At 36.8% G+C, this 24,704-nt stretch overlaps 1 protein-coding gene across 4 annotated transcripts in view; it reads right to left on the bottom strand.

Annotated features, from left to right (window-relative positions):
* MTMR1 (myotubularin related protein 1) overlaps positions 1-24,704 on the bottom strand; it is a 41,795-nt gene that overhangs the window by 7,249 nt on the left and 9,842 nt on the right. For all 4 annotated transcript variants that reach the window (XM_074915618.1, XM_074915620.1, XM_074915619.1 and 1 more), the window contains 11 exons: positions 24,155-24,249; positions 23,831-23,938; positions 23,310-23,411; positions 22,518-22,601; positions 21,697-21,846; positions 20,766-20,954; positions 20,114-20,299; positions 16,830-17,036; positions 15,337-15,429; positions 10,225-10,338; positions 8,775-8,951 (listed from right to left, as the gene is read on the bottom strand). In XM_074915618.1, coding sequence (XP_074771719.1) covers positions 8,775-8,951; positions 10,225-10,338; positions 15,337-15,429; positions 16,830-17,036; positions 20,114-20,299; positions 20,766-20,954; positions 21,697-21,846; positions 22,518-22,601; positions 23,310-23,411; positions 23,831-23,938; positions 24,155-24,249 — 1,505 coding nt within the window. The remainder of the gene's footprint in view (positions 1-8,774; positions 8,952-10,224; positions 10,339-15,336; positions 15,430-16,829; positions 17,037-20,113; positions 20,300-20,765; positions 20,955-21,696; positions 21,847-22,517; positions 22,602-23,309; positions 23,412-23,830; positions 23,939-24,154; positions 24,250-24,704) is intronic.

Genomic DNA, 24,704 nt, shown 5'->3' with positions numbered 1-24,704 from the left:
TTTTCAAGCAGCTGACAATAACTTATTTTTTAGTGATAAAGGTCCATGTTAGAATTACATCCTCATGGGGTAAAAAAAGGTGATACAGGCAGCTGAAGGATATAAAAAACTATTACAGAAATTCTTACAAAAAGATCTGAAAAGCAGCCTGGCTTGAGGAGCTGTGCTTTCCCCAGGTATCTTCAATTCTGATACTATAACTTCCCTTTTTTGAAAAAATAGCAGCAAATTCAAATATGAAAGAATGAAAAGATAAGACTGGTGCTAGAGGGGAAAAAGGGGGAAAATGCCCAAAACAAAGCCTCAACCTCCAGTCATGGTTTTGTTGTTTTGTTTGTTTTGGGTTTTTTTTAATGAAAACATTAAGAGAACCAGATAGAACTGTAATTATGCGGCTTTCTGGAAGCCTCCTTCCATCTTGGAAGAAGGAAGAGGATGAAGCATCTTCAAAAAATTCTGTCACAAAAAACATTAAAATAATAATAAAAAAAAGTTTAGTTCATGTCCACATTTCCTGAAGACTTACTCCCAGGCAAACCTGTTGCTGCCTATGCTTCCTCATACCGTCCTGTGCAAATTCTTACAGATAAGGATCTCCATTTTCGTCACTTCACACCATTTCATTTCAGCACACAATTCCTCTCTCAAACAAACTTCTTCAGAAGCAAATGGGTCTAACAACCTTCACAATAATACACGTAATGTCTTGCTGTGAATGAGGGTCTCCTTTGCCACTGGTTAGAATAAAAGGAAGTGGAAGAGTGACATATTCTGTACGGACCAAGAAGTTTGGAGATCGTTTATTAAAAGCCCTTGTTATCACCTTAACCCTAGAAGTGTATACTTGCACAGCACTAGTAGTGTCTCCACGGCAAGCTTTAATTACAGTCTTGTTAAGAAATCATGTAATTGATTTGACTGAATTCGCTGGGAGTCTGACAGCACATGTACTGTTTTCTACTCTCTCATCCTGTCTCTCAAATTAGGAGTTGAAGCTCAAAAGATGACTCTGGACCCACCACCTAGTCGTATTCAAGTTATTTTTTTTGCTGCTCTACTCCACTATATCAATACCTGATTTCAGAAGAGTGTGTACCCTTTCCTTTGTAACACCAGCTTCCCAGAGTGTTGCTGCAGTAATGCTGCTAGGCAACACCCGGCCACGACAGCCAGGTCCCCATCATTTCTGTCCATACTCCAGGGGAAAGCAAAGACCTACTTCTGCTGCACAAGAGGAGCCTACGCAGACAAAACCTAACCTGGCAGCCCATGTGCTGGAAAACTGGCCAGGCCATTGCTCATTAGGTCTTCAGGATGTTTTTCACACATTATTTAAACTATTATCTCAATGTGCTGAAAAACAGTAAGTTTAATTTCTGTTATTATATATATAAAATAATAAATTTAATTTGTTATTTTTAAATATATATAATATATATGTATTCTGTTATTTAACAAAATATTCCAGTAAAAAATAAAGTAGAAACATAAAGGTGAATGTACTACATTTTAACAGATTATGGTGGGTTAACCTCATAAAAATATTCTATCATTTGACTATTTATAAGAAATAAAATTAGATTTCTCTAATCATATAAAATTTACTAAAAACAAATTAAGAAGTTTATCAGTCCAAAACAAAACTTGCATTCACATCTAATACAGCTAGCAATACAATCCAAGAAGGGACAAGAGTAAGGAGTTTGCCAGCAGCACTAAGTGGTGGAGAAAAGGGCCCAGATCCTTGGGAAGTGTGACCTGGCTGCAGGTGTTAGCCAGAAAGATGGCTCTGTAAAAGCTGGAGAAGAATCTACCTGCAACAGTTCAAGATGACTTTTCAGTAGGTTGGATTTTTTTTTCTTTTTAATTGCTACTGTAATATTGACTCAGGAGCTAAGAAGAATATGACTGAGACTGCATGTTGTTCCCCTCCCTAACTCAGAACCAACTTTTTCCAGCCACTTACCCAAACCCCGTGTCCCTAGCCCTTTTACCTGTCCTGAGCAATAATACCCTTAGCACTAAACATAAGCTTTACAGACTTATCCTAGTTGTCCACGATTCTAGCATCTTTTTGTTTGGTTTTAAGCTCTCACAAAGTTTTTCAGTCCCTTCCCATTCAAATCTCTATTTCTATTCCATTACCCCTCTCTCATTGAGTTATATTAGAGAACTAATTTTTTTGTAAAGAAATAAAAAAAAAATAAAAATCAACCGATCAGGAAGATTTTATTTAGCAAAGTTCTTAGTTTTCTCTAGCTTTTTAACAGTTTGCATTTTTGCCCATTTAAGTTTGCAGTCCAACTTTTCTGCATCAAGCCATGACTAAACTTAGAGCCTGACCCCCCTCCTCATACAATGTATACACCTGTATCTACCTTCTACTCTGGCACTTCTTCCCTGCTACTTGCTGCTTCTCCCCTTCCTTCCTCACTGATGATATTGCCAGTCGCCCTGTCTCTCCAGAGTTTATTCTCTCTGGTAGAAGCAGTTTCTTTCTCCTGTAAAACATGATATACAATACTCCCACTGCTAGTGGTAATTGCAATATTTGAAACCCCAACCAGTAAAAAACAGCAAAATGATGCAAAAAATTGAGTGAGCCAAGTAACGTTTTTCACCCAGAAAGGACTGATTGTAGGTTCCTGCAAATTAACCAGTTAAAATGGGTGGGGTTTTATCTTCCTGATTAGCGAGCTTTATCACCTGTTTTATTTAAAAGCAGATACTTTTCCTACACTTCAAAGATAAGGTACCTACTGCCTATAATGAGCTGAAAAATACTTAGGACGCTGCTAAAGAAACAGTCTTTATTGCTTAAAATAGCAGTGATACGAAACCATTTTTTAAACTGAATATCCACATGTACATCGAAATCAGAACCTGGTGTACCATAACTCTCAGAACATGCCACTTCACAGTTACAGTAAATTATTCCTGCTGGGTGAGGACTTGAGGGAAGATAAAGGTGTTTGGGTTTTTTTAATTATACCTACATAGAAACTACAATTACTCTATACAAGATACACACTATAACACATATTAAAAACACATAGACATAAGACAGCTCCATTTCCTAAAAAAAAAAAATAAAAATAATCAAATCTCGCTCTTCACAGAATTACTACAGTCAACTTTCAGTATTGATTTTCAGGTTTTCATTCCCAAGTAATCCTTCAGGATCCTGGAGTGCTTTTGGATAGCAAAATTTGTCAACACAAGGATAGGTATAAAAGAAATTATAATAGCTACTCACTCATAGTACCTCCAAGTCTTAATTGGATGGATATCTACTGTGTATTACTGTAGTAGCTCAAGGACAGTCATTCACATGAAAATTGTTCAACAGTGAATGCATTTTGTCTTGTTCAGCGAGTATACTTTATCTATTTTAGCAACAGGGAAGAAAGGCTGCAGAGGAAAATGGTTATTTTAAATTCATTGCTTGACTTAAGACTGTCGGTTTTTCAAAAACCTACTCTGCATTGGAAAGACAACAGTATCTTTCACTTCAGCTTTTTGTTCCTCTTCACGAAGAGCTGGAACTCTGACACATTTGCTTTTAAAACCTAGTTAACAGTATACTCATAGAAAAAGGCAATCTCAAATGATGAAAACAGCAGTTTTCAGTAATAATCAATACTTCCACACTTACTGTAGAGGTATGCTCCTGGGAAACCAAGCAAAAACCCTGGCCTTCTGCAAAAGCAATGACTAGCAAACAGAAATTATGAATCCTACCATGTGGGAACTAGATCAGAGGTTTTTGCAAAAAACCTGCACGGATTTCCAGACTCAGGAAACTCTACATGCTACAAGCTGATGCCATTACTTGTTAAAACCTACAGCCCATTTAGATTTAAACATCTGATAGATTACAGCAATGCTTTGAGTGCTTGCTCTTCAAAATATGCTAGAAACTCCCCAAAATGAAGATTATTTGCACAGTACTAGTTCCTCCCTTTCTATACATGTTCTGATGCTGCGCTCATTTACAGGATACCCATCTTTTTTTTTTTTTTTTCTTCTTAAATAACTACAGATTCTTTCAGCACACAGGATAAGCAGTTAGTCTATATTTTATTCCATATCATTTGAATGCTGAGAGTTTTATCTGCAGATGTAAGATACCTGCAGTAAATCAGGCTCTGGAAATCTTGACTTAAGACATCCAGATAGAAACTATCAGGTACTCTTAAGAAACTTGCCTTGTCTCACAGGAAACGCTGTGGTTAAAGGCAGGGATGAAATCTCCTTGGCTAAGGCACCACTCAGCTATCTATCTAACCCACAAGGTGATTCCTTCTCCTGTCATCACCTGCCTCACTCTTTCACGCAAAAAGATGGACCCAAGACCATGCATGTATCTCAGACCAGCAATGCCAAGCATTTCCAGAGTCATATGATGGCTTTGTCCCGCCACAAAATGGTGTTAAACAAAATGTATGAACTTTCAAAATATTCCAACCTATGTCAACATGCTCAGAGAGGAAAGCGCTGGGCAACTTGACTGAAGGCAGGTATAAATAATACAAACACCACATGTGCCAGACAGTAAATCATATCCCGTTATGTGCAGGATAAGCATCTCAGTAACTGTGTTTTCCAGTTTATTCTCAACAATTTTTCCAGTAACGCTTAGCATCTTATTTGTTCTTTTAAATATGCAATATTTTGTGTTTATTGACACTGAAGTTCAGCTGACATCCAATCACTCAACTATTCAACACATCAAACGCCTCTGCAATTCTATACACAGCATTAAAAAACCCCAGCAATCACTGTAACCTATTTATATGCTTTCCAGTAATTTCTGTATATACTGAAAAAGCAGTTATTTATTCCTACCTTTTTTAAAGTCAGCTGTTGACTTCCGAACAGACTTTCCCTGGCTTTTCATGGAAGCTCCAAAGACTGCCTTTAGCAGATGATCCCACTACAGAAGCTGAATTGAATTTCTAGGATATAGATGGTGCTAGCCTTACATTCTAAATCAAAGTCCACATACACAGAGAAAAGAAAGATTTTGAAGAACTTGTAGGGTTTTCTATGATATTATCTCTAGCACAGTGGCCAAATTTCCAGAACAGAGCTTGAAGAAAAATTAGCAGGCATAGAAAAATTTTAAAACCCCACAATTAAACCAAAACAAGTTTAAACCCTGTACTCCAAGGGTTAAAATGTCATTTCCCAGAAGGTACAAAACCAACTAAACATATACTAATGGACTATGAAAATTTTGTGACCAAACCAGATTTTCTTGCCTCTCACACAGTAAGACACACATTGAATTGAAAGGACCAGACCTTTTACTTATGCTCTCCATATATGAATGATGACAAGAGTATATTAGTTCAAAAATACTGCCCCTGCAGAAGTCATATTCAGAAACATCATTGGTTGTGTTCTCACCCTCCAGAGTTGCCCAAGCAGATAACTAACTGACATCTGGCAGCCAGAACTCCTCAAAGCAACACCAAGAGGTCTGAATGACTACACAGAAAGATAGCAACTGGAACAATTCAGAAGTATCACACTATCTTATCTATTCCAGACTAGTAGGGCCATCTGTAAATCCAGTAGCAGGTACCCACAGAGCACACACCTTTGTATGAGAGAATGAAAGAGCTTATCTTCCACAGGTCACATACAAATACACATTTCTCTAACCCAAGGAAAGGGCAAATCTGAAAAAAAAAATCTTCTCAGTCAATAAACTAAAATAAGATCAGACTAAAATCTATCTAATTTTCTTAGGACAAGGGGTCAATAATGATGTAACACCTCCAAACTGAAACCAAGGAACATTTTATTTCACTTAAGAATTCAAATGACTTGTTGAAGCAGTTTAGCAAAAAGGGAAGCTACAAGAGATGCCTATATATAACCTAGAATTCTTCACGGTGTTCACTTCTTAGACACTTGAGCTTTGAACCCTACAGAAGGGAGGCTGCTCCTAATTGCACAGAATCTACTGCAATATACTATAATCCTAAAATGGGGCTATTGATGCAAATAAACACCATCAAAACCACCAATTCAGACTTCCACAAAACTTAGCTAGAACTGAGAATACATCATTATAAGCAATTTTTTCTTTACGGAACACAAGAATAATACTAAACTCTCTATGCCTTAGTGCAACGAAGAATATGCTCAGACCTTACTGTACTGTTAAAGGTTTGATGCAACACAGATATTCAGAGTACAACAATGCAAAAATAAGTGGTTATATCCAGTTAGCATTCAAACTAAATAATTAAAGGTGATGTATGCTCATTTCCAATAGAAAAGTCAGTGAAGTGCAATGATTAACTTCTCTCGGTCCATTTAAAAATTCAAGCGTCACTAATCAAGCTGAAATCAGAAAACCTAAAATATTGCCTCAAACCAAAACTTGTCCTTCTGCTCTTGCGAGTTTTCTCTCCTGTAAGATGAAGTTGGTTGAAAACGTGTATCAAAAACCTATTCTGATTATATTACAGGGCTGTTATTCATCTCCCTTAAATTCACCTATTAGGCATTTTTTCTTTTTGGTGAGCTCCTCAAAAACAACAAACATTTTCTAGTTTCCTGAAGATGTTTTTGCAGCTGATAAAACAGCACATGAGGTTGCCTTGAACTGCTATTCATCAGAGACCTCTTCATTCACGTTAAATGTTTTATTGTCTCTTATTCTAGTTGAAAACGAAAAGAACCACATTAAAAGGTATTCAAAAAACCACCTTTTATCAGTAGGCAGAGTTGTTCATTCTCTTAATAAACCCACTGATTAAGAAATTTTTTCACTGAAGATAAGTGAAGACCTGCTGGGCATCACAATGGTCATTGTCTTTTTTTGTCACTGAATGGGTCTGAACGTTACTGAATAGGCTACCAGGGTGCTAAGCTAGGCAATGCAAATACAGAAGAAAGCAAACTTAGTATATTGTAATTACAAAGTCGTTTTATTTACTTTTTTGCATGAGTTTGTGCTTTCATAATTAAACTGGAGAACGCAATTCTGCAACAAAAAAATTGTAATTTCTGGAGCAAATTTATCCAAGTAGATGCGAAACACTTCGAAATATTTGTCACAACAACCACATAAATTCAGGCCAGAGACAAGAGGAAAAGCTTGATGTATCTTCACAAGACAAAGCTAATGTGGTAGAACTAAACAGTCGGAAGAGTTGTATTAGTTCTTTGGGAAAAGAAGGTAGTAGTAAAGTTAAGGCAGTTAGCAGGATCATCAAATTTTGTTACTTTCAGCCTGCTGATTTTAGGGACCTGCTCTCAAAGACCACTGAAGACCAATGCTTCACACACGCTGGAGTGCCTGCCAAGTGCTCTCCAACAGAAGTGGGCAGAGCGCTCTCCAAGAGAGAGGTGGTGAGCAGAGCTTGCCACTAAGTATATGACAGTTCTGGTACTTTCTCATTATGTGATCTCTTCCCCACCCTCACCTCACCTCTTTCGAACAGGGTCTAGCTTTCCTATATGTTTACAAAACCTGCTCACTTCCAGGGCCTATAGATCTCAATTAAATACAAGTAATAACCTGTCACTGCCACAGGTCAATTATACTAAAGCATGCATAAACCATGCTAACTCAGCAAATAGACTAAGAATGAGATGATATTTTGCTAAAAAGCAGTTCACAATTTTACTTTAAAACCATAAAGATTAAAATACACCATCTTTTGACTTTTAACACGTGCTAACACCTAACAAGTACCTAACAGTCATAGGACTACATAAACCAGGACAGACCAAGGGAAACAAAGCAGCTCAGAGGAAACATCTCAGTGGGAAAGCAAGCAATCCAGACTTTTCCAGGACCTTAAAAGGTATTTCTCAGATGCCTGGACACCTACCAGTGTACTGTCCTTGAAACTTACCTTGGAACACCATCTTTTACAACAGCCCCTGACTTGCGGGTGTCTAATAAATTTGAAACTCACATCTCATTCTAACTGCTAGAAGATGAAAGCAGCTTTCGAGCCGTCACTTAACACAGGTAATTTATCATAATAGGCTTGGGGGTACCTTGGAATGTTACCTTAATAAAGAGATGGTGTAGCACCATCAGATATATTATAGTTGTGACACAAACTGAACGTTCTTTCTTCAGACTTCTAAGCATGAGAGCATATGGAGTATTTGTCTGACGAGATTTAGAGATTTATCTGAATAGCAGACATTACTTATAAGAACAAATACTGGATGAATCAAGGAGCATGTACAGGGAGTGTTTAATCTTTAGCATGCCAGCTTGAAACTGTAAAGGTCAATTGAAAACAAGCATCTATGTGATGCTAAGTTTAGAGAGGCTACAAAATGAGTCAGTACATAGTCCAATTCTTTCAGAAACTGCTGCTATATTTTATATCATTTTGGTAAAGGGCAAAACATGATTAAAAGCAAAGTTACACTAAACTCTACAAGAAGGTTAAGGCAATAAAAGTATTAAACAGTGTTACAAAGTATTAAAGAAGTGCAATAAAAGTAATCTGACAACAAAAACTGTTAATCTGTTACCTTTCACAACCCAATAAAGTGATACCATAACTCCCTATTCTACTGGCGACCTTAATGAAAACATCATTTTACCAAGTTTGAACACATCCTGCATCTTCTCTGAGACAAAACACCTTTTTCCCTATCACCTGAAGTACATGCAAGAGATGAGCACTTTTGAAATTAAATGCTGCATTTGACACTATGAAAAATAGTAGTTTTTTAAAATCTCTGTGCTCTTCACTAAAACCTAAGAGCCATGTGAAAGCTCATACCTGAGGCCGCATCCTTGGGTTCCATCTGACGTAGTAGTTCACCCATAGTTCCAAATGGTTCAGACTGGCAACGGGATACAGGACGTGGTTTTCATAGTTTACATAGAAAGGATTTGTGAACTCATCTAACTGGCTGTTTATATAGGACCACAGTGATATAGTCTTTGTGCTTACCTCCTGATTGAAAAAAAAAAAAAAAAAAATTATATGGATTGCAAAACCACTCTGAGAACACTTCCAGTAGCTGATCATTAAACAGCCTTAAAACTTGAGCAAAACATTGGAACATTTATTCTGGTCCAAGGCTAACTGAGGAAGGAGATTCAGGCATATTATTTTCAGAGACACTAAGGCCTAGTTGAGCAAAAGAAAGCTGTACTGCATGTAATTTACAGCAACGTTTACAGCTACTTAAATACGTGGTTACACACCGACCAACTAAAATAAAAAAATTAAATTAACTTTGACAAGAAATTCAGTGAAGAAATATGTAGTTTGGAAGATTCAAAACAGCATCTGTGAAAAAGAATTATTCATTTCTGACACTCACACTGTTTGCTTTTATCAATTGATATTATGCTTTAAAATGCCTATTTTATCTTTATCTGTACTTCGAAAGTTGTATTATTCTACATGTAATCAGCATAATCATGGTTAGATCAAAGATTGGAAATCTGAACTTACATCAGATTCATCTTGCAATTTTACACTCCTTCAGTGCTGTAAAGCATGTGTTTCTACCACTGCTGTGTCTTAAATTGCATTTCTTTATTGAGAATTGCATCTGACTATGAAAGAAAGCTGTCTGGAAACCCTGCATTTGCTGAGAACACGTTATTCAGCTCCATCTTGTGGTATTTACATGCAACATTTTCCCTACAGAAGTAGAAACAAACCAAAAGGACACAGCAAAGCTATATATGGCAAGGAATTGTTACTTCCTTTAAAAAATATGAAGCATTAAAAACAACAAAGCCAAAAGTAAGCAAAAAGGTACTTGGAATATTAAAAAAGTTTTATTGAGTCCTAACTTCATTTATATAGATATTTTAAATTTCTGTAGTCTTCAATCATAAATTTCACCTAATTATGTCCTGAAGTAACCTGCAAAGTCATCCATAGGAGTTCCTTTGGAAATAGCAAATGAAATGCTAATATAATTTGATAATGATTATTTAAAATTGTGTATGTTGGCTAGAAATATCTGAAAGAGGACTTTCTAAAACCCTCAACCCCCTGAACAGGTAATAACTAAAGAAAAATAAGTGCCACCTCATTTAATAGCAGGGCATTCAGTATATACTTCTCATACCATGAAATTTCATGTCCATGTCTTTTAAGACTACATGAGAAATGTATCAAAAAACACAGCACAGATGTTCTTAGGTCTTGTATTCTAAGCATTTTCATATAAAATCAACAAATTAAGCATGTGTATTACACTATTTACCTCTTTTAATCTCTCTTTTTCACAGTTGCATAAGAAAGTCCCAAAGAGACAACTGTAAAGGTGATCCAGAATGGTGATCAAAAATAACTCGTTGAATTCAAAGGCTGCAGGAAACTGAAATAAAAAAATCGGTAAAATGACTTTAAACTTTATTTTAAGCAGTGCAGAAAGGAAGAAACTCAGACATAAGAAATAACCAAAAGATTCAGGTAAGATTTTTTTTCTTATTTAGTGATTATTTTCAGAAAAACTCAGCAATTTCAGTAGCTCCCATTGCAATAACACATTTCACCTACATACTTCTTTATAAATATTTCTGAGAGACAAACCTTACATTCATTATGCAAGTATACTAGAATACAAACATAGAAACATTAGCTAATGGGAAACTGGTGACAAGAAGCAATGCATTTTAAGAAGCTTTAATAGAATTCTGTTCTAACCCACCTCAAACTGTCTTCAACATGTGCTTTATTTCTCTTGTTACAGGACAAGATTTTTATTTTTTTTTTTTTGGGGGGGGGGGGGGAAAGAACAAAAACAAAGATGATGATGATATTTAAATAGTTTTATTTCCTGTTCTAAAATGCAGTAAATTGGATAAAACTACTGCATGTACAATACGTTTAACATATACTTAAATTGTTTCTTTCACTTTCTACCCAAGTAAGTTACTTTTCTCCATTTCTCCCCTTGAGTTTACCATCAGCTATGTACAATAACCCTTTAATCCCTCTTCTTTTATATTGGAAAGTAAATCCTGTACATCTGAAATGAAAGAACTGCTATTCCACTGAGCACTGCTAGGTATTTTATTCACAGGCAGAGGTTACTTGACACATTCTAGGAAAAAAATATAGAAATTTGAAAACACTCAAAATGTTTGATATATCTTAATCTGTAGTGCTCTAAAAATCACAAAGGAAGAAATTAATGCAAACGGCATGGGCTGCTACCTATTCAGATGGTAAAGGTCCTTCTTCAATGAAATTTTATGATAGGACTACATATGGCAACTGCTTGTTGTGTCAAAATAACTTTGCGTTCAGTATGACAAGGGTATCAAACACAGATAATGAATGATAAACATTTAGGAGACAAAAAAGTTTAGAAGCCTAAAGGAAAATTTAAGAAGTAGCATTTATCTCATTACCATGAAACACAATGTTGTAAGAGACTGATTTTCAAGACAAATGAAACAAATTTTGTTCATTCCCACTAAAGGAGTAAATCTCTACAGAGTTCTAAAACGCAAAGTTACAGATTCACAAGGAAGAATTTCTGGCCGTATGGAGAAATCTCAAATCAGTTATTTCAGATCTGAAGAAAGTAGCGGACTGGTTTCAGTTACGTGCCACTGAAGAACACTGAACACCTTGGCATGAGTGACTCAAGAGCTACTTTAAATAAAGAAAGAAGATGACACGTACAGCTAGGAGGAATAACACAGCAATTGGGACTGTGGATGAACTAGCTGATCCAGAAATTCCTCTTCAGTGTCATCTGTGATTTATGAAGGGCAAATGTTTATTCATGTTGAAAGTAAAGAGCTGAATAACACACAATGGGTGTGCTTGTATTAAACCCAGAAAGATCTACATTTTAAGCAATGTTCTTTTAAAAGAAGATTGATTTAAGTCAGACATTGCAAAAACATTATCTTTCCAAGACTTCTCAAGCTAGGATATACCAACTTTCAACTGAAAATTTTGAGTAAGGAAATTCTCAATATCATGACTCACAAAATTAATAGGAGCCTTCCTTCTTCTGACCCTGTTGTGGATTACACACTGTTCAACAGCATGGTGTGCTCACACTGGGGCTTCTCCCTCAAATCAGTGGTTTGTTTTCAATCACCTAGTATTTGTTTTCATAAGACATATAGGAACCTAACATTAGCAAATCCTCTTTTTCAGTCATGTTCTGAAGTTATCACTTACAGCACTTCCTTCTCTCTAGGAAATCATGCCACAACTTAATTACAGTACAACGATGTTAACAACACAGATAGGCTTTTAAAAAAGCATGAACAGAACTTGATAAGCAGGTGTGCCAAACCACGTCAGGAGAAAATTCAGATCTCAATCTCCTGTGTCCAGCCCAAAGCAGAAATCAGATACAGAGAGCAAAAATAATTTGCAAAGGATCAAAATGATATTTGGAAATAACTTTGAAGACAAAGCCTCTCCTAAAGGGACTCTCTTTAACCGAAAGCACTTAATGAGCCTTGTCATATTAGGGTTCTGTGTTGTGACAGGTCCATACTAATCAGATGGATGCCGACATGGCCGCTATTCCAATCCAGTGAAGCATATTCAATATTCCATACATCAGTGGTTTCACTCCAACTGATTTATTAATAAGTGATAGCACTTTATTGAAACCCTGTCTTCGGATACAAGAGTTGTACTGTTGGAGCTGATGTATCAAGACTGTAAAGCGTCTATTACCACTGCTGAAAAATCACTGACCTAAAAATGCTTTCCTCTGTAGTTCCAAGCCCATTAGTGTCTGTTTGAAGATTCAGGTGGAAAAATTCCCCAAATGAAAATTTACTTCTTGTCAAATCCACTAATTGTGAGAGAACACATGGGTCATTAAAATCTCCCACTTGATGCTGCTGGAGTTGTTGGGGGTTTTTGTAAAGAAGGTATTTAAAAGAAGAACTCTTTTGTTTAAAAGTCTGATGATGCCAAGTGACATCTGATTGAGACATGCAAAAATAAACTTGCTTGTTAATCAACGAACTCATTCGGTACTACAGTCATATTTAAAGTTGAACAACTTTGCAGAACAGTTCTTATGATTGTGGAATTGGACTGAATCAGGTTAACTGAGCACTAGAGGTACAGAGTACACTACTGAAACGAAGGAAAAATGCATCTCTGGAAACAGATGACATCCGGAAACAAAAAGGATGCAACTTTCTACCAACTTGAAACATACCTTTTTCCTTTGTGGGTATTGTGCATGCAAGGTAGGAAGCTACTACTTGAGCTGCAATGCTACATGCAAATTTTACAGTTTTGTTTCGTTTTTAACAGGGCATCAGTCTTTCATCAGACTACATGTGGCCTTTTCAATCTGACATCTGCTATTCAAAATCACCAGAATTTACTAACAGAGAAGGGAAAATCACTTCACCATATGTTTTTTATTAAAATCTGGTATCAATGTACTTCTCTCAAGTTCTCTATTACTGCATTTGTGTGTCATGAAGACCATAAAACACAAGGGAAAATATAAGGCTGTCAAGGATTAAGTTTCATTGTCTGAAGCTATCCGGAAATTTTTATCATAGTGGGAAGTCAGAGATTCTCTCACTGTATTAAGTTGATTGTTTTAAGAATGTAATTCTCAGAACATGAAAGAGAAAATTTGCTTGCTTTGAGTCCATGCCCAAACCCGAGCCCTTACACCCTCCTGCAGTCATTAACACTTATTTGAGCTTTGGAACATTTCACATACGTTTACCATGGATTCCACAGCATGAAACTAGCACTGTTTTACGAGCAAGTGATCTACATGAGGATAAAACAGAATCCTGGTTTTCATAGGCCCATGTCAAGGTAATCACGATCTTCCCATCTATTCTCTGGGTGTTGAAGTCAACTAAAAAATAAAAATAAGTGGGCAAGAACTCTCCAAGAATGGTATTTTCGATTTTTTTCCTGGTGTAACAGTAATGATTTTTCAGTACCACTGCTGTTCATGAATTTCAGAACAGTTTCTGGATCCAGGTTTTGAACAGATGTGGTATTGGCAAAATGTTTCACAGATTTCCCCCCCGCCCTCGTCCCATTTTTTTTTAAACTAGAGGGAACTAAACTGTTTGTATCAAGAAACAGGAGGCAGCAAGGGAGATCACAAAAATAGAAGAAGCTGCTCTCAATTAAGGATCCCCCCAGAGGACTTTTGTTCCTACCAGGTGTATAGAACTGCTTCTTTTTGCTATTGTTATTAGCTTTCCTCTGAGAGAGGGGAACAATTTTTCACTTATTTTCTCCAGTCACACTAAACAGCCCATTAGTGCTGAAATATAGATATACAGAAAGAGAAAGTCTTCAAGGGACTCTGGATAAGGGCTCAGTATTACAGCAGAGAATTTTCATAAAGCACCAAAGACAGCTGTTTTGAATACAAGTTTTGGAAACTATGATGTAAGTTTTTAAGAACCATGTTTAGAACAAGAAGACTAATGTAAGAGATCTGGGAGTGCTAGCATCATATGGAACCAGACTGTTGCCCTTCTCTTTTCAAAACAAATCACATACTATACAGACTTCAGTATTAATAGTTTTTACCATAAGAGACCAGATCTATGTTAGGCTTCAAGGAAAAAAAAAAAAAAAAAAAAAGTCAAGCACTTCTAATTTACTTGGAAATAAAGCCTTCATGTGGACAACCTATTTCAACAACGCCATTAAAGAACAGCAACATAATAGCTCAGAAAAATCTTAAGTTTATGCTCGTGGAGGTATAAATAAGGAAAATGAAGACTAAAGCTGTTCTGTAATTTAACATATTCAGAAAAAACTTTGAGAATTTGAATATTTTGATATCTTAAATATCACTAATTTAAAAGATCTCCCCTGATCTAGAGGTAAAAGCAGTGTTGGCAGTAAGAATAACTATCTGAGAATAGGCTTGTATGTTAGAAATGCTGCCCTGTATGCATAATGATGCCAACATAAACTTATATTTCACATACATAGAAGAACACTCTCCTCCTCTCACCTCACAATCGGACTGGATTTGTGCTGTTTCTTAAGGACAACATAAACCCATATGAACAATTACTCCACCAGTGAATATGCAATGCAAATCATTTATCTTGTCAATAACCCTAATTTATGTAAATGGAGAATCCTTTGAAAGCCTATTTTAAACAAAAAGGATTCCTGGTATTTTTGTTTCAACTCAATACTTCTACTCTAGGCCCTTCTAACTCACTTTGAGCAAAAAGTTTCACTATGTGTGGATGGTGCAGCCATAGCACAACCAACTTCAGGAAACCATGCTACTGCTCTGCAAAAGAATGTGTTCTCCTCCATGAATTACACTTCCAAGATAAAGACTGAGACCTCACAGAAATATACTCAAGCCTCTTACCTGCTTTGTCATTTGCCAAACACAGTCAATGAACTGAAGGAAAATGGGAGATCTGTCTGCATCAGCATGATCATCATCTCCATGTCCTACTCGCTGCAAGTAAAAACAAATTTTTCATTTCAGTCTAGTGTATTTACAGTACCATCCCAACACTTTAAAGCTGAGTAACTCATAAATATGTTCCAGTGGTGAACAAGACAAGTGTCCTGGTTTCAGCTGGGATAGTTAATTTTCTTTCTAGCAGCTGGTACAGTGCCGTGTTTTGGATTTAGTGTGAGAATAATATTGATAACAGACTGATGTTTTAGTTGTTGCTAAGTGGTGCTTATCCTAAGTCAAGGATTTTTCAGTTTCCCATGAGCTGCCAGAGAGCAGGTGCACAAGAATCTGGGAGGGAGCATGGCCAGGACAGCTAACTCGAACTAGCCACAGGGATATTCCGTACCATAGAATGTCATGCTCAGTATATAAACAGGGGGAAGTTGGCTGGGAGGATCAAATGGCTGCTCGGGGACTGGCTGGGCATCGGTCAGCAGGTGGTGAGCAACTGCACTGTGCACCACTTGCCTGTCTCGGGTTTTATTCCTCTCTCTGTTATCTTCCTTTACATTGCAATTTTTATTATTAATATATTGTATTTTACTTCAATTATTAAACTGTTCTTATCGCAACCCACAAGTTTTTCTTTTTTTTTGACTTTCCCCCCCATCCCACTGTGGGAGGGAGTGAGTGAGCAGCTGCGTGGTGCTTAGTTGCCAACTGGAGTTAAACCAAAACAACGAGCAAATCTTCCATAATGCTAACCTGTATTTTGCAACTACTAAATGTGCTCCCAAAGTTCACTTATGGACATGCCTTTGCTGTTGAGCACAGCTGGAAAGACACTTGTTCAACAAAGCTGTGCCAGTTGTTTCCCCATCCTCCACGCACGGTCATTTATTTCTACCAGTGGGACAAACTGGTAGGTATTTACTAAGACTGTACTGAAACAATGATTATTCTGTATCTACCTGCCATAACTACATGTCATTTCTCCTAAACCATCTTAGAGTCAGAGCCCAAAAAATGCCGTAATTATTTATGTCCTAATTCCTCACTAGCCCATGTGTTAAACAAACACTTCAACCTTAAATCAGAGTAATGGTTCCAGCAGTTTTACCTTGTAGACAGCTTAATTGTTTTCCTTGTTTCTCCATTCGTAAGATTATCAAACATGAAGCAATGTGTTACAGTCCCTCTTCTTCATAAAAAAGCCATGTAATTTTTTTTAACCATTATGTTCAAGCCACTTAATTCTTATTTACTTTATCTTATACTTCACACAGAGATTTCCTGTTAAAATGGACAGGTCACAATTCTCTGACACACTCACACCATTAAAAGAAGGACACCAGAGATAATAATTAAAATGCAGCAGGGTACTGGGAGAAAACATGTTATTCAAAATAAAAGCCTTGAAGGTGACAAATTGCACACTAAGTCTTTCAGCTTACCATTGCAAATCGGTGTCCAAAACTTATCCATTCTTTCTCTATAAGAACTTCAAACCCCTTGATAGTTCTGTAATAGCTGTCCAGCATAAGCATAGCTAGTGCAGTAAGCTGTGCAGTTCGATCCCAACCATCACTGCAATGTACCACTACAGACGTTTTACCAGATTCAATTTTATCCGCTATTCTTACTGCTCCGGCAAGAAGCATCTTAAATAAACAAAAATAAACAAACATGCATATTAAATACTAACCAAAACTCTCACAAAAAACGAGTTATAATTTTATACTCTTAAGGTTAATATATTTTAAAATTTCAGATTAATCACACAATCATCTGAATGACACTGCTTTAAATTAGAGATTTCCAAATGGTGACATGCATGCTCCTAGAGGTACAAAACCTGCAGGCACTCTCTTACCCAGGAGAGAGTTCTTACCAGCTCTCCATTATTAGTAGCACATAGCAAAAGAACCTGGGAATCCCTTCTCTAAATTAAATCTGAAATTCTGTATCATGATGAAAAGACACAAATACTGTAACCTATTCCAAAGGCTGAAGGTTTGATGTTTTCAAAGTTCATTTTCACAGTAATCAATCGCTCTTTCTTCCTCAGCTTTCAGTTTTCAGCTACTAAGTTCAGAGAAAGAGACCAACTATCCAGCTAATCTAAATCAAAACAACCCAAACCAACCCAGAAACCCCTGGCGGGGAGTCTGCACTGATTTGTTGGTGGATAAAGTATAAATTGTATTCAACCCATGAGCAGACCATTAATAGGGTGGATTCAGAAGCATGATGGAGAGCAAAGGATAGAGGTGGCACAGGACTGAGATCACCCGTGGGAACGTGTTATTATTCTTCTCTCTCACAAAAACCCCTCTTATTCTCTTAAGCTGCTCTGTAGTTTTTTAAAAACTTGAATAATCTCTCTCCTGTGAAGAGATGGAACATGACCTATCGCGGCACTTACAATATGTGGAAAAACCCAACTACTATAATAGGACCACAGTAGAAACTCCTATTCTGCATTCCAACATCAGAAAATAGAATCTTGCAAAATACTTGCATTCTTCCCTTCCCAAGCATGTGAAAACATCTTCTGGGAAGTAGGAAAGTCATCATCTAGTAGAGAAGCTGTGGACAAGACCAGTCTTCGAAGCTATTTCATGAACCATGCTTCAGAGGCAATTTTCATTGATGACCTCTTTCATTGATCGTATCTTTTATGGTAAAACTGAAGGATGCCAGGATGGAAATACCAGGAAACAATACAAAAGCTTCTATGAGGGAAGAGAGCTTGTGGTCTGAACTAGTTAATTGACAATTACTTCTGTTACAAAGCTCTACTGCACTAAAAAAGTGCAAATATTAAGACAGTTTGGTCTTCAATAAAAGCAGAAAACTAATCTATGTAACATACAGGTATGCAGTAGCTTGCTCTAAATTGTCCTAAAAAGAACACAGATGCCTCTGAAAGAGTACAGCTGAAAATAAAAGGATAGAACAGATGCAGGCAATAAGCAGAGAATGGGAGACAGAAAACACAGTTACTATTAATTCAGTAAATATCTGGGGAGCAGGTGAAGCATTTTATTCTGCTTTGGACAAAAGCCTTTAGAAACCAGCCTCCTCCACAAACTATTATTATTCTTTATAGATGTTTCAAAACTTAGCAACCAACACAGTATTTCAGTTAGGGCTCCTAATAAATAACTGGCTTTGGATTGGTTTAGAAAATGAGAACTGATTTAAAAATGATTAATAGCACACGTTCTCCCCTGAAAGACAGAAAATATCCTAGAGGGAATGAGGAAAGATCCTGGGCGTGCAGAAATCACCAAGTGACTCTACTCCTGTTGCTACTACTGTTTTCACAGAGACAGAACGCTACTGGTACCTCCCCAGACAAGGCCCGACCATCTTCAAAGTGCTGTGAGTGCCCAGTGCTAGGAGAGTGAATTTCCAGTAATGCATTGCATTAAACCAGGACACAATCACACTGGTCTGAGCCCAGAAAACAGAAGATGCGTTAGGGTACAGCTGTGGATTTGTTAATTGCTATTACAAGCCAAATCAAACAGGCAAGGAAGGCAAGCAATTCTTGGGCACAGGGAGGTACTGTCCACACTGTTAACAGTAATGGCAGCTTTTAAGAAATCAGGCTGCAGTTTGTGCTGTCAATACTGTAACGTAAGGGACAGATTCATGAAGAATGTTACGTGCGTATCAACTCTTTAAAATAATGTGAAACTTCAAATTGCTATGCTATTGTCATCTGTGCAACAGTGGTGCCAAGGTCCACTTCTGACACTGTCTAAGCCCAGGAACCCCACTGAAGTCAATGTCAATGAAAGGTGACCACTGGCCAAACAACTCCACTTTTAAAAACAGACTATTGTATTTAAGGCCAGGCTGATCAGAAGAGGTTTCCGGATACTCAGATTCCCAAAGCTGTTTGAAATAGTCCAATTTCAAGCAAACAAGAAAATTAAACTGTTCCCAAAAGATCATTAAATTTGTTTAATTCTTAATTTGTTTGCTCCCTCTACTGGTTCTCGTGCAGCAGTTAGCAAGCCCTAGTTAATAGAAGAGTAAAACTAATGAACAATTCCAAACATGTTTTGCATGAGTGACATTTGAGCCAGTTGCTAATAAAACAAATTCCACTCCATCCATATTCATCATAAACAGGGGAGTGAATGTGGTAATGAAATAATCTATTCTAAAAGCATTTCAGAGGTTAGTGAAACAGACTGTAAAACTGAGTACAGCAGTGATTTATTTTAATATTATGTTAAATAATAGAGCAGATTATAACCCAGTAGAGCACTGACTATAAACAGCCCATGAAAATGTAGGTGCCCAACACATGAAACTAAGATTGCATTGAAGGAGGGAAGGATGAGAAAGACTGCAGAATTTACAGTCAAGTCCTTTTGGCAGTTGTTCAAATATAATCTGAAGTTCCCAGGGCATTCTTCCAAAAAGCAGGGATAACCCTGGACTGCTCACAAACATTCCCTCTCAAGAAAATAAAACTGTCCAACACTAGATATGATACTGTGCTATCAGGAATTAACTCATTACCTACCAATACATAAACAAGGAAATACAAAGTTATTATGGAATGTTTAAAATGCTATGTTCTAAGTGACCATTTAAAAATTAAAGCTTTTTTACAAGATTATCCTTAAATCTAGACATCAATTTAGCCATATTTTCAGAAAGGCAAAAGCATGGTTTAAAAAAAACCAATTGAGTTTTCAAAACAGAAGTATTTTACCCTTATATATTCCAGCCAATGTGTAGAGTCCACATTTGATAACCACCGAGTCTCATCAATAGTAGGATAAACTATTTCTTTAAGTTTACGCAGGGATTCTCTCATTACGTGTATATTATGAATTTCCAGAAAGACCAGCTCTGCATTTGGGTAGGCACTTTCACTTTCATATCCTCCACCTTTTGCCTGTCATTAAAAAAGTAAAAACAGATGAAGAAAAGAACACGTACACGACTTCAGTGTAAGGTTGAAATATTTTGGTCAGGTTTCAGGATTTTTTGAGACAAAGGATTATTTTAGCACTAATAGAAGCATATTTTTGACTTTTGTTTTTCTAAGTACTAGGATATTTTTTTAGGTGAAAGAAATTCTAATCATAATAGGACACATTTGGTAATACATCCATGTACCTTCCCCTTTTTACTACTGAAACCTTTGGCTCTCCTGCAACATTTCTCAGCTTTGTCCCCATGCTGCCTTCAATTCCTGCCAGCCTTTCCAAAATGCTATAAGCAACTTACCTTCTTTCCCATGCCCTCTTTAGAGACCCCTGATGTTTTTTCAATACCAAGTTCTCATCCTCATCTCTTACTCAGTCTTCAGCCTTGTAATAAACACAGAACTACTAATGCCAGTTATGATACCAACCTACCTTGTTCGTATCTGCAACGCTATTCTGTCTGGCATCAAAGATGATAAGTTTATGTGACTGAGCATTGGCATCCATTATTGTCTGCAAATATTTTTCATCTTCTTTGCAACGCTTATCATTTGGGCCTACTGAAGGCTGACTGCATCGTGTTATTGTTGCTTGGCTCTCAGGATGAATCCAGGATAACACCTGGAATAAAAGAAAGTTATTTTAGTTTACTATACCACTATAAAAGCAGCAGGCCACAGTGCAATTAGACAATCACAGTGCCTACATGGCATTATTTCCTGGCAAATCGACAAATGCAAATTTAAGGACAAGCTGATGCAAAACTGTATTTACAGCACACTAGCACTACTCATTCCAAACCTGAGCTTGAAATACAAAGTGATTCTAAACATCTTAGCTTTTATTTCTAATAAAAACTAAGCTGGCTACTGCATCTGACTAATTAGAAAAAAAAGAACAATGGAGGAAGAAAAACTACTTCATATGGAACTCTATGGACCTGTACCTGGCTAAGCAGCTCTACAGCATGAAAACTGTCACCATCTAACATATTTAAAGGGGTTCTTACGCTACCTGCAAAACTTGTCTATTCTCAGGAAAACTGCTATGGCTGTAACACATTCCAAACAAAGTCCGAGCACAAGCTAATATGTGAATTAGTATCAGATACCATTGCAACTTACAGGTGTTGACTCCAAACAAAAATTTATTACGTGGCACAATAACCAAGCAATCAGAGTCACATTTGAGCTGCTCTCTGCAGCTCTAAACCCATCAAGCTTAACTCTTCTTTCTCTGCAACCCCCCTTTAGGAAGGAAACCAGTCCACTGTTATTTAAAAAAAAGGAGCCTAAAAGAACTGATTTCTTATAAACTACGGATTTGTAGAGCACTTATATCTCCTTGTGAAAATTTCACTTACTGGAACTCTGCCTTTTGCTCTAAACGCTGCCACTTTTGAGAGGTCATCATCCTTTACACTGGTTGGCACAACAAGAATACCAGGGTATGTATCACAAAGCTCATAGGTGCTGTTAATTTTGGATATTTTCCAACTCTCATTGGGCAAGCCCTGTACGAAAGCAAAACAGTTTTGTATCTTTCAGGTTAGATTTTTACATGTCTGAGTCTGAGGTAATGAAAACTTTTATGCACTACATACTTTTTTTAAAAAAAGAGTGTCCACATTTTTCTTTTAAATAAGCTATAAACTTTAGGTCTTCATATTGAGCCACAAACCCAAACACTGTCATATTGAACCATAAACCAAAACACTGAAAGTCTTTCTTATTTATTATCTTTAAAACTAATATGTAAAGTAACAATTTGAATAGGCTGCACATGCAGATAAAAAGTGATTATATAGTGAAATAAAAATACTTTTGCAACTAGGAAGCTGTAAATTTACAGTTACAAACTACTCTTCTGTGTAATGCTGCTTATTCAAGACCAAATTTTTATAAAGCCTGTATTTTCTAGAAACAGCACTCGAAAAATGCAGATTTAAGAATGCATGCTAAAACAGACCAATTTACTCAAGTACTCAGCACCTGTTATCTCCATCGGCTTAAGCAGGCACTCAGTCAGGCCACTTGCATTTTATTATCTAAACATGACATCTACACAGTCTCTGTAGGTAGCTATAGATGAAAATTTTGAGTTTTCTTTTATTTTTTTTCTTGTTTAAATGGCTCTGTGGGAGATGGAGAAAAAAATAAGGCACCAAATATTTATATTACTTACCTGCCTCTTATATTCTGCCATTGGATCATACACTTTCCAGCCATTAACAGCAAACTTTTCTTTATAGCTGAATGCAAAAAGAGGCTAAAGACAACAAAGCAAAGGCATAAATGACTGTCTGATGAGCTGTATGCACAATAAGCTCCAAAACAGTGAACTCTCTAATATTTCAAATGTAACACTTCTAAAACTCTTTTAACACATACATAATACCTTCAGTCAAGACTGGACAACACTGTGCTAGAAAGAAAATGAAAGACAGTTTCCTCCTTCAAGTACCTGCTATGTAATTAACAAAATCAAGACAGGAAACAGAGACAGTTGAAGTTACTTGCTGGTGATCATACATCAATGGCAAAGTCAAGATGAGGATACTGGTCTCCTACCTCCCAATGAGTTCCTTACTTGTACAAGCAGCTGAAATACTATTCTGCAGCCCACTAATACTAAGACCAATTTTACCTATTTGTTGTTTTAGATAGGACTTCTAGACTGAATTATCTACTGCAGGAAATAAGAGCCAATACATACGTATCTTTAATAAGCAACATTAGGTAAATCTAGATCTGAAGAGTTATATACAAATTACCTAACTTCACCAATAGCAGAACATAGCATAATGTTTTACAAATCAATGCAAAAAGAAAACAGGGTCAGAGTAGCTTGCCTGCTCTGTAACAGATTTTATGAATCAACATTTCAATGTTTGTTATACAGCTCTTGTATTTCCCCACCTACACTTTCCAAAAAGAGGAGAGCCAGTGACAGCCTCCTCTACACCTTAAGACTTACCAGGCCATTAGAGACAGGAAATGCACGTATTACAAGGTTTTCAAAAATCTCCAATCTGTTCTGCTCTTCCTGTTTATAGGCCAGCCGCAAATTTCTCATATCCTGTCAAAAATAAGTTACACTCTTTTACTTTATGATAACTTTAAAAAAAAAAAAAAGCAGTTATAGGAAATTTGATTGAAGGCAGGCATGTAGGTAGCACTAAGTCACTGACATCATCTAACCCACATTAGAAGAGAGTTCTCTTAAGCGTTCATATCAGATGACCAGGACTATCATTAGAGTTGCTAGGTATCACAAAAATAGCCATTTTTCCTTTGAATTCACTCTTGAGACAAAAGGCAGAAGTGTTTAAGACTGCACGTATCATAAAAGGAATTGAAATTTATTATCTAAATGAAGCAGGGTTCAAATACAGGGAACTGATCAGACAGAAAACCAGCACATTTGCATGCAGATTCCTCTTACAGAAAAATGAAATGAAAATACTTTAATATGAATAAATCTCTACCGTGCCATACCTTGCAAACTATTTCTATGCCACACGAGTTGTCTCCATGGCTCTGTACTCCAATTTTTTCAACTCTACTTATAACTCCAAGGGGAACATCAATAACAAAAGGTGGATCCTGAAATTTGTATATAAAACAAATTAATTTTGTTACATTAGGAGGAACACAAACTAATATGATTCATGTATGTTTCATTATAGTGAACTGTAATTCCTGTTTAACAGACTGCTGTGGAACATCATACTTCACTTACACCAAATCCGTCACTTTCTGCAATCTACTTCAGCAACATTCCTACCTGAAACAATATGCAGACAGATGGAGAAGTCTTACCCTTTCAACACTTTTGATATACATTCTGAAGTCCGTCACTGTTAGTGTACCACTGACTGCTCCCATAAATGGACAGATATACATAACATCTTTAGCTGGAAAACAGACCAATTAAAGCTTTGTTTTACTATTATAGACATTTGTTCCATAAAAATCTATTTCCATTTAAAAACAGCAAGATTTTTGCAGTTCCATAAGATTTTGATGCTTGACCTCTATGGGAAAGCCCTCTTCAGATGCTGTCAGGACTGAAAGAGCTGTCTTTATCCCAACAATGAAAACAACCCAACCCCTGAGTCCCACTGCTACTCAGCAACTAAGTATTGGGACCCTGCCCTCAGGTCTAACGCACCCACACACACCTCAGAGAGAGAGCATCCAAATGGGCAGTTACTGATGTGTAGGCAACTGACCTCCAAGTAATCCAGTTATACACCAGTATCTTCATTTTCACTTTTGTTTGAAAGATCTAGTATTCTCTCCTAGCCAAGTCCCACACTGCTAACGCAGAGCTTGCTGTCACAGGCCAAAGTTAAATGAATCTCAGTAA

This window comes from Athene noctua, chromosome 11 (genome assembly GCF_965140245.1).
Source record: "Athene noctua chromosome 11, bAthNoc1.hap1.1, whole genome shotgun sequence".
In the NCBI taxonomy this organism is placed as follows: domain Eukaryota; kingdom Metazoa; phylum Chordata; class Aves; order Strigiformes; family Strigidae; genus Athene; species Athene noctua.
Note: the sequence above shows the minus strand (reverse complement) of the source record. Positions and strands in the feature narration are given on the sequence as shown.